The sequence below is a fragment of the Coccinella septempunctata genome, chromosome 7 (genome assembly GCF_907165205.1).
Source record: "Coccinella septempunctata chromosome 7, icCocSept1.1, whole genome shotgun sequence".
Taxonomy (NCBI): domain Eukaryota; kingdom Metazoa; phylum Arthropoda; class Insecta; order Coleoptera; family Coccinellidae; genus Coccinella; species Coccinella septempunctata.
In genome coordinates, this window is record NC_058195.1 from 26,125,842 (window position 1) to 26,136,779 (window position 10,938).

The 10,938-nt window shown below is 37.0% G+C and overlaps 1 protein-coding gene across 1 annotated transcript; it reads left to right on the plus strand.

Annotated features, from left to right (window-relative positions):
• Positions 1-3,198: 3,198 nt before the first annotated feature.
• Positions 3,199-10,706, plus strand: LOC123317674. The gene is made up of 2 exons (XM_044904281.1): positions 3,199-3,729; positions 10,621-10,706. The coding sequence occupies exons 1-2, from the start codon at positions 3,354-3,356 to the stop codon at positions 10,704-10,706; spliced, it is 462 nt and encodes a 153-aa protein (XP_044760216.1). The 5' UTR covers positions 3,199-3,353.
• Positions 10,707-10,938: the final 232 nt, after the last annotated feature.

The window sequence follows — 10,938 nt, forward strand, 5'->3', positions numbered from 1 at the left end:
TCGGACTTATGTTCTTCACTACATTTCTTGCATCTAGGCATTCAACAAAATTCGTAATTGTCCACAATTGTACGTTTATATTTTTTTTCAGTTACAACACCTACGCACTCATATGTGACGTGATAGGTACAACTGAATATTCAATAAAAATGTATCTTAATACGTTCCTGAGTGTTTAATTTATAATTTATTTGTTAATTACCAGTGCCATAAAAGTGAATCGAAGATTTACAAATCCAAAGGTTGTACACTTGAATTTTTTCCACTACGTTTCGCTCTGAAGTACGTATCAAAACTGGTGGAAAATATGGACCACTCTGTATATCTTGTTCACTATGCATCGTAAACTTCTTTAGCTATAGATTATTTGCAATAATTGAGTGATCCCAATTTCGAATTATTTGCAATCGTTCGTTTCATTTATCCGCAGTTGAGCTATGTACACCTAACTATGCAACAACCTGTATATTCTAGAAATACAGTGAGATTCTTTTCCAACCGCACTATTATATACTATTATACGGAAAAGGACTAAAAGGAAATCAACACATTCTTGGACTCCATCGAATTTTATTGTGATTTCAATCATAAATAATAATAGTGTCTCACGCAAACTGTTCACTAGAAATATCTTCGCGTTATACCTGGTGGAAAATATGGACCAAATAAAAATAAAGCAACCGCTATCTTGTACAATAGGCATCGCAGATCCAACAACTCGAGATAATAAATACGTGTACATGAACTGATAAAAACATATCGGGCTTCAACAAATCGTTCAGAGATTGATGCCCGAGCGATTTCACGTTCTTCAATCCATTTTCAATTTGCTCCAATACACATAAAACTATTTATTTGAACGACTAGAGAAATAACATTCATTGAATATAAATCTTCATCGTCTTTGAACTCTTTTTATGTAACAAAGATTGATAGCATGAAGTATTGGTATAACCATTATATAGAGTTCATGCCGCTAGTTGTACGGCACTTTGATTTTTATTCCAATCTCTCAAATTGCTCATGAAATATAAAGAAGGTGGGCCACGAGAAATACCTACGGAGTATAGAGGCTACTCAGGGGAACATCAAATGACCATAACTTTCGAACGGTAATCTTGAATCATTTGAAATTTCAATTCAATTGCTTTCATGGATGCATAAACTTTCACAAAACATTTCATGTCAACTCCTTTGTTTATTCTCAACAAACGTTGCAATTTTGAATGAATAGCCCACATTGTTGATGTCTTGTATTGCTCTGTCATAAGCTCTGTTTTTTAAAAGGTTTGGTTTTTAAATTTCCAACACTGATTCTAGTGTTAATTTGACGGTTGGTGGTCAGTACGTTTTGCCATTTCACAACCTATTTCAGAACAACGCTTTAAACTGTGTAAATTGGTTTTGAAAAAAACTAGTTCAGTTCGCTAATCTCACCGTGCCCTACGTTCATCTTTGTTTAAACGACTACGTAAATTTCCGAATTTGGAGTGAAGAAAACCCAGAAATCTTTATTGAGACGCTCATACATCCATTAAGAGGAGTTTATACCTCGGGACTTTCTTGCCATCCGTATAAGGCGTAATAGCTAGAGAGCTAGTGAACCCTAGGAGTAACGGTCTCCCTGTAAGGTTAGAAATTTGTATACTTACGATTTATGACATGCTAAGAGCAATAGCCATGACCTGGCAGGCGTCAGCCCTGCACATCATCAGCCCCTTTATTTTTTGGACTGTTAAGTAAATTGAGTTTCAAAACTTGTTTCTGTAAATTTGAAAATTTAATAGGATAAAGTTTATTTATTGTACATCTTAAAAAAAAATTGACAGGCGATTACAATAAGCAGAAGTTCATGACAGATCAATTAGAAAACGTACAGTTGATGAGGTAAAATAAACTTTATCCTGTATACTTAAAATTTTTATATGTTTTCAAGTGAACGTCTCAGTGTAAATATGTACAATGCCAGACGGTTTTGAACAGCATAAGACCTTGACAGGCGAGGGGACAGCTGCTAAGGGCGTGCAAATAAGAAATGTTACATGAACGCATACAGTAAATGCAATGTATTTTATTGGGTTTTATGCAATCTACATTATTTTTAACATTCATTTTCTTCAGCATCATCCGAAATTTCGCTATCACTGTTTTCATCATCATCTGATTCTTCAACGATAATTTCCTCATCTGAAAATAGTAAAAAAAAAATATTTTAATGAATCAATAAGGTTGTTAAGAATTAAATATCAAGCTCAATTACATAGGACTGCATATTAAATGTTACGGAATAAAATAGTTGTATGTTACCTGAAATGCATTCCTCAGTTTCAGTCGATTGTGCTGTGGCAGTATCAGCAGGTCCTTGTAAAAGTATGTCGTATATAGAAGATGGAACCGTATTCCCCTCAAACCAATTAAATTCGTAACGACTATCAATTGAGTTCCAACCGTTATTTTCAGGTGTAAGAATTGTTGGTTCTTTTAAATTACAATTTCGCCATATATTTGTAATGTAGGCAGTTCTCAATAGTTGTTGATGTAGTTCACGTTTGCAGGGTGGTAAATTCGATGAATCATAGCTTACTACTTTTTCCATAAACACTTTAGGATTATTTGTGTTGTACGTAGCAAGGAACTTTTCATAACGTGCATTATTTAACTTTGAACATTTCAAACCATACATTTGGCATACAAATTTCTCTAGTATCGGGAAAATTTTTTCTTTTTTCTGTACTATTTCTGTGTTTCCTAATTATTTGAATGCCTTCTGATATACACTCGATTTCTGCAATATTTCGAATGGTTTTTTTTACCTCTTCTTGAAAAGGACGGATTGAAATCGCAACCGGTTAATGCATGCCATACTTATAGTGTCCACAATAACTCTGTGATTGTCGATATAAATGATGATTTATCGTGCCAACATCATGAAGAGGCTGATACAAAAATAATATACCATACATGCCAAATGGATGAAGATGTATCCGACGTATTAATAAAAACATGTGACACAGACATTTTAATATTACTGCTCGGAAACATGGACCATCTCCACAATAATATAATAATTTAAAAATCCATATGGAAGATGGCACTAATAATTGTAAAAAATGGATAAATATTTCTGAACTATATACAAAATTGCGACCTTCTATATGCCAAAGCTTACCGGGATTTCATGCATTAACCGGTTGCGATTTCAATCCGTCCTTTTCAAGAAGAGGTAAAAAAAACCATTCGAAATATTGCAGAAATCGAGTGTATATCAGAAGGCATTCAAAGAATTAGGAAACACAGAAATAGTACAGAAAAAAGAAAAAATTTTCCCGATACTAGAGAAATTTGTATGCCAAATGTATGGTTTGAAATGTTCAAAGTTAAATAATGCACGTTATGAAAAGTTCCTTGCTACGTACAACACAAATAATCCTAAAGTGTTTATGAAAAAAGTAGTAAGCTATGATTCATCGAATTTACCACCCTGCAAACGTGAACTACATCAACAACTATTGAGAACTGCCTACATTACAAATATATGGCGAAATTGTAATTTAAAAGAACCAACAATTCTTACACCTGAAAATAACGGTTGGAATTCAATTGATAGTCGTTACGAATTTAATTGGTTTGAGGGGAATACGGTTCCATCTTCTATATACGACATACTTTTACAAGGACCTGCTGATACTGCCACAGCACAATCGACTGAAACTGAGGAATGCATTTCAGGTAACATACAACTATTTTATTCTGTTACGTCCGATAGCTCAGTTTAATTTGGATAGAAATGTGGACTGTAATATCGCGGGCTTGAAGCCGGAGCAACAGCGAAATGTTTGAATGAAATAAAACAAAAATACGGAATTTGCTGTCAACAGTGATGACTTACCGAAATGATCGTCTCAGTGTTGGTGAAGTTATCTCAGCTCCAAAATCCCAGCTCTTCACAGGGACCCTTGGCTGCGGGAAGTCTGCTCCAACTTTTAATGTTCAAAATGCGGTGTTGAATAAACACAAAACAATATGCGGTGCTGAATAAGCACAAAACAAAATGCGGTGTTGAATAACACAAACTATGCGGAAGTATCAAAAAAGGTATTAGCGAAGAAAGCAACGCAAATTATATCGGCTGAATTCTTATGCTACAAGATGCGTACTATGCGTGGAGAACTGGTTCTCAGGCGTTTCAATCCCATGTCACCAATGTTGACTTCGTTAACGCGTAAGCTTATGACATTTAGCTGTCGCTCAAACCCCATTTCACAAGACGACCAAACATTCTCCGGCCACGAAAAGTGAAAAAACAAGTTAAAATCGGTGAAATTGTAACATTGGCCATACATAGATTAAATACGCGCTTTCAAGAAAAAAAAAAACAAAAAAGAATAAACAACTATTTTTAACCCATATAACTATATAAGAAGATATTTATTGAATTATATACACTAAGGGAGGAATCAAATCTACAATCAATGAATCTTGTTCAAGTTTCAATTGGCAGGGGACACAATTTTACAACAGGTCTCATTAGGAGGCCACTTTTGGTTTTGACGGTAGCAACACGGCAATTTCCGTCGGGCGCATTCGACAATGTCAGAATTCTGCCAAGTGCCCACTGACAAGGCGGAAGCCTCTCATCCTTGATGAGAACTAAGTGTCCTATTTTGGGCGGATTTTCATCAGATGAAAACCATTTGCAGCGTTGCTGCAACGTATGTAAATATTCACGATGCCATCGCTTCCAAAAATCCTGCTGAATACGTTGGAGAGATTGCCAACGGCTCAGACGATTCAAAGGGAGTTGGGAGATATCAGGATAGGGAAGGGCATTCAGAGGCTCAAGGGTGAGAAAATGACCAGGTGAAAGTGCGGAGACATCCTCAGGGTCTGAAGATAAGGCTTCCAGAGGTCGCGAGTTCAAAATAGCCTCAATTAGGCAGAGAACTGTATAAAATTCCTCGAAGGTGAGGATTTGAGCACCTATAACTCGAGTCAAATGAGTTTTGACGGACTTGACTCCTGCCTCCCATAAACCACCCATATGGGGGGCTGAAGGTGGATTGAAGTGCCACAAGATATTTTCCTGTTCCGCCGCCTGTTTCATTAACTTGTTCAATTCCCGACTTGCACCAAGAAAATTGGTACCACAGTCAGAGTACAAGTGACTCACTCTTCCTCGACGGGCGATAAAGCGTTGGAGGGCAGCTAAAAAAGTCTCCGTGGACAAATCAGTAGCCAATTCTAAATGGAGAGCTTTTGTAGCAAAACATACAAACAAACAAATATAAGATTTTGTAGTTTTAACACCTCTATGACGACTGAATGTTATAGAATATGGACCTGCGAAGTCCACTCCACTGCTACTGAATGGTTTAACTTGAGAGATTCGTGATGAAGGAAGTGAACCCATCGGGGGGTGATAAGCATTGGGTCGCATTTTGAAGCATTTAACACATTTATTGATTACTGAGGATATGGCTTTTTTACCACTAAGAATCCAAAATCTTTGGGCTATAAGAAATCTAACTGTGCGTAGACCGGCATGTAAATATTTCTTGTGATACATGTCGATGACCAGAGTAGTCAAAGTACTCTTTTTGGGTAAGAGCATAGGATGTTTCGATTCAAATGTTAAAGAAGATGAATCGATTCTACCACCGACCCTCAATATGCCATCTTCATCTCGGAAAATATTCAATTTTTTAAAATATCTGGAAAACGTTTTCCTTTTGAGTTCAGCGGAAAATGATTGTTGTTGCGCCGCTTTGACCAAGTAAAGCAAAGCTTCGTTCAATTCAATGAGCGAAATATGTCCGGAGCGTTTTGTACCTTTTTTTGTATTATTTATAAAGCGAAGTACATATGAGAGTATCCTTTGAATTCTATTCAAAGATGATATATTTTCAAGTAAAGAAAGTATTACACTATCAGGAGAGTTATCTGGAAGGTTCGAGAAGAAATTATCCACTTCTAAATGAGCGGTTCTGTCAAAGACGGAAGTCGAAGGACAGTGTTTGAGTGATATGGGCAACTTTGGTGGTCCATTGAACCATATGGATTGAGAAGCAAACTCTGATGGAAGTAAGCCTCTAGACCCAGGATCCGCCGGGTTATTTTGTGACTCGATATGGTGCCAAGAAGCACTGGGTATCTTGTCTTGTATATGGGCTACCCTATTCGAAACAAAGGTAGGCCATCGATGCGGCGCTCCCTTGACCCAATCAAGGGTAATTTGAGAATCAGTGAAAGCAAATACATTTTCCAAGCTTACGGAAGTATGAAAAGTATTGAGGCAAAATGAAAGAAGATTTGCCAACAATACTGCACCGCAGAGCTCAAGGCGTGGAATGGTGATGCGTTTGAGGGGGGAAACTTTAGTTTTGGCGCATACAAATCTAATAAGTTCAGAATTTTTCATTTTTATGCGTATATAAACAACTGCGCAATAACCTCTTTCTGAGGCGTCACAAAATCCTAGAAGTTCATAGGATTCTGCTAAAGGCGTGAGAAGCTTACGAGGAATCTTAATTGAAGATAAACTTGAAATATCAGATTTGAAAGCATCCAAGACCCTAGCAATATCTGCAGGGAGCTCATCGTCCCAAGCAACACCTGACGACCAAACTCTTTGCATAAGATGCTTAAGGAGAAATGTTACAGGTGCGAGAAAACCTATTGGGTCATAAATGCGAGCTATTTGCGAAAGTAAATTACGTTTCGTTGAGAAGTTACCAGAGATTTCTACAACAAAACGAAAGCAATCTTGTGGTGGATCCCACTGTAAACCTAAGACCTTGAGAAAAGTGCATTCATCATGTTTATCAAATGAGCGTGGATCAACCGACAGATGGGAGGACGGTATATCAGATAGTATTGATGGACTATTGGAGGAAAATTTTCTCAATTCAAAATTACCCTTTTTGAGAAGATTAACCAATTCGTTAATCAAGGATTTGGCCCCTTCCAATGTGGAGCTTCCACTGACAACATCATCCACATATGTATCCTCAAGCAACGCCTTTGACGCATGAGGAAAGTTGGCACCTTCATCTATGGCTAATTGAACAAGGGTTCGCAATGCAAGATATGGTGCACTGTTAACACCATAAGTGACCGTCAACAGACGGTAATCCTGAGGATCCTCATCAACAGAGAATCTCCAAATTACACGCTGATAGTCAGCGTGTTCTGGTTTTATGCGGATCATACGATACATCTGTCGAATGTCAGCACAAACAGTATATTCATGCAAACGAAAGCGTATTAAAATTGAAATAATATCTTTCTGTAGTTTTCTACCTGTGAGTAGATGATCATTTAGTGAGCCTTGTTCTGGCTGAGGAGATTTTGCGGAAGCATTGAATACTACTCTTATTTTCGTTACATTATTTTGGGTTTTAACAACGCAGTGATGGGGAAGGTAAAACGAATTTGAATGAATAGAGTTGCGAGGAACAAGTTCCATATGATCTGATTCTAAATAATCTCGCATGAATTCAACATAAAGTTTGTATAAATCTGGTTTCTTGATAAGCCTGCGTTCAAGACAAAAGAATCGACTTAGCGCTAATTCACGCATTCCCCTGAATTCGGGTGAAATATTTCGGAATGGAAGTGATACGACGTAACGACCCTGATCATCTCGGTAGTGTTGATCTGAAAATATTTGATCACATAATTTGTCATCCGTTGACAACGGTTCTATTGAAGGAACAGAATCAAGTTCCCAACATTTTTTTAAAGAAATGTCAGACACAAATTCTGAGCATGAAATAAAAAATGTGGAAATAGGTGCGTTCTGACTGATTTCAAATTTGCCCATCAAAATGTACCCAAGAACAGATTGAATCGCGTCAAGCTGACCGGACTTTCCTATGATTTGTCCAGGCAATAAAATTTTTGAAAACACATCTGCGCCTAATAAAATATCAATGGTACCTGGCATATAAAACCTCTCATCAGCCAATTTCAAATGAGCCAAATGAGACCAAGCAGACTCAGGAACCGGATGAGCAGGTATCCTGTCACAAACCTGATCTAGAACAATTGCGTCTGTCAAAATAATTGGTTCCTTCACTTGTAATGGGCGAAACATCAACGTCATGAACCATGTGTTATGTTAGTTCTCATGGAATTTAGACCTTTTACTTCGACATCAACCCTGTGGCGAGGCAAACCTAATAAATTCGCAGCTTTTCTGCTGATGAAAGAAGACATAGATCCGCTGTCTATTAAACAACGGAATACATGAAATTCTCCAAAATTGTCTCGTACTTCTATTAAAGCCGTGGATAAAAGTACTGTGGATGACTTTAGGCAAATACCCGTAGACGCTGTTAAGACTGCTCCGTTAGCAGAACTAGAAGTTAAATCCTCTGAATCAGCAGGAGATTTATCGGAAGATTGAGCCAGGTGTAGTAGCGTGTGATGTCTGTCATGACATTTTCGACAAGTGTTTACTGACTTACATGAGCTCAAATCATGAGACCAGCTCAAACAATTAAAACACAAGTGGTTTTGCTTAGCAAACGCATGGCGTTCCTTAGGTGTTTTTTCCAAAAACTGTGAACAAGAACGCAACACATGATCTTGTTTACAAAGTGTACAAACAGGAATATTGTTTGAGCGTTGGTTTTTATTATCATTAACAAAATAAGTATCAACCCGTTGTTTTACATTAGAAAAAGACTTATTCTGAACAGAAGATTTATATGTACTATTTGAACTATGAGATGTTCCGACGGTATCCATTGCATTGCAATATTTATTAAGAAATTCAATTAATGTTTTGAATTCTGGGATTGAGGATGATCCATGTTCGAGTTCGAAACGCGCTACAGTAGCGTTATCTAGACGCTTTATCAAAAGCATGAACATGATAAAATCCCAAGACTCAACCGGAAAATTCATATTCTTCAAAGCAGCCAAATTTTCAGTAAATGTATTCATTAATTCACGAAGTGCGGTATGATTATTACAATTGACTCTAGGCGTCTGTTCAATTGCGTTCCAATGAGCTTGAGCTCTCAACCTCTCATTAGAAAAACGATTAATAAGTGAATCATATGCAATCTGGTAGTTTTGCGAAGTCATAGGTAATGTGCGAACCAAGGACAGAGGGGGTCCTTCCAAAGAAGAAATCAAATAGTTAAACTTTTCAATTTCTGTTAGCGAAGAATTGTTATGAACTAAAGCATCGAATACATCAAGATATGTCACAAATTGCGTGTAATCTCCTCTGAATTTTTTTATTTCTATTTGTGGAAGACGAACATTAGGCGTAGAATTATTAGGCGAGCAAGTTGCTAGACTTTGCTTCCGAGACAAAACAGATTGCGCAGAAAGATTCAAAGATTCCCCATTTGGATCAAACAATTGTGCATAAATTGTTTTAGCGGAAAAGTAACTGTTCTGAAAGTCACCTCTAACAGACTCTTCCAAAGTCAGATCAGCATCATCACTTTGTAAAAGAATACTAGTCACTGTCTGATGTTGCTTATTAAACTCTTCACGAACTTCATCGATTTCAGTGAATCGAATTCTGAAGGAGGTTCTAAGTGATCCATCCGAAACTGCTTTATTAGCCAAATCAAGAAGTGAAGTCAGTTCAACTATACAAGAAGTTCTTATGAACTTAGCCCTTTTTAGTTTAAAATCCGTCATTTTCGGATTGCATAAAGGAATTTCAAGAAACTATTTGATTGTTAATGAGAACAATAGTGCAAAAATGCGTAGTATATCGAATCAATGGAATTCAATAACAGCGATCAGTAATTATCACGAATAATTGCGATTTCAAAAGAATATGCATAAACGATGCCACTCCAAATGCGTTGAGTGCACCGTACTGAAACTCGAACAATGTGTCGACTTCGATAAGCGATTTTTTGCGTGAATGCAAAGTTATGAGTATAAACAAGAAATAAATGAATGAATCTGAAATTAAGCAAATCAATCAAAAGGAAATTCAATATACGGCTCGATAGGACCAATGTTACGTCCGATAGCTCAGTTTAATTTGGATAGAAATGTGGACTGTAATATCGCGGGCTTGAAGCCGGAGCAACAGCGAAATGTTTGAATGAAATAAAACAAAAATACGGAATTTGCTGTCAACAGTGATGACTTACCGAAATGATCGTCTCAGTGTTGGTGAAGTTATCTCAGCTCCAAAATCCCAGCTCTTCACAGGGACCCTTGGCTGCGGGAAGTCTGCTCCAACTTTTAATGTTCAAAATGCGGTGTTGAATAAACACAAAACAATATGCGGTGCTGAATAAGCACAAAACAAAATGCGGTGTTGAATAACACAAACTATGCGGAAGTATCAAAAAAGGTATTAGCGAAGAAAGCAACGCAAATTATATCGGCTGAATTCTTATGCTACAAGATGCGTACTATGCGTGGAGAACTGGTTCTCAGGCGTTTCAATCCCATGTCACCAATGTTGACTTCGTTAACGCGTAAGCTTATGACATTTAGCTGTCGCTCAAACCCCATTTCACAAGACGACCAAACATATTCCGTAACATTTAATACGCAGTCCTATGTAATTGAGCTTGATATTTAATTCTTAACAACCTTATTGATTCATTAAAATATTTTTTTTACTATTTTCAGATGAGGAAAACATTGTTGAAGAATCAGATGATGATGAAAATAGTGATAGCGAAATTTCGGATGATGCTGAAGAAAATGAATGTTAAAAATAATGTAGATTGCATAAAACCCAATAAAATACATTGCATTTACTGTATGCGTTCATGTAACATTTCTTATTTGCACGCCCTTAGCAGCTGTCCCCTCGCCTGTCAAGGTCTTATGCTGTTCAAAACCGCCTGGCATTGTACATATTTACTCTGAGACGTTTACTTGAAAACATATAAAAATTTTAAGTATACAGGATAAAGTTTATTTTACCTCATCAACTGTACGTTT

What these genes read in the sequence shown, in the direction of transcription:
- LOC123317674 (XM_044904281.1), top strand. Translation starts at nt 3,354, where the DNA reads ATGTATGGTTTGAAATGTTCAAAGTTAAATAATGCACGTTATGAAAAG. An exon ending in AACTGAGGAATGCATTTCAG is followed by an intron (nt 3,730 to 10,620) that starts GTAACATACAAC and finishes TACTATTTTCAG; the next exon opens with ATGAGGAAAACATTGTTGAA.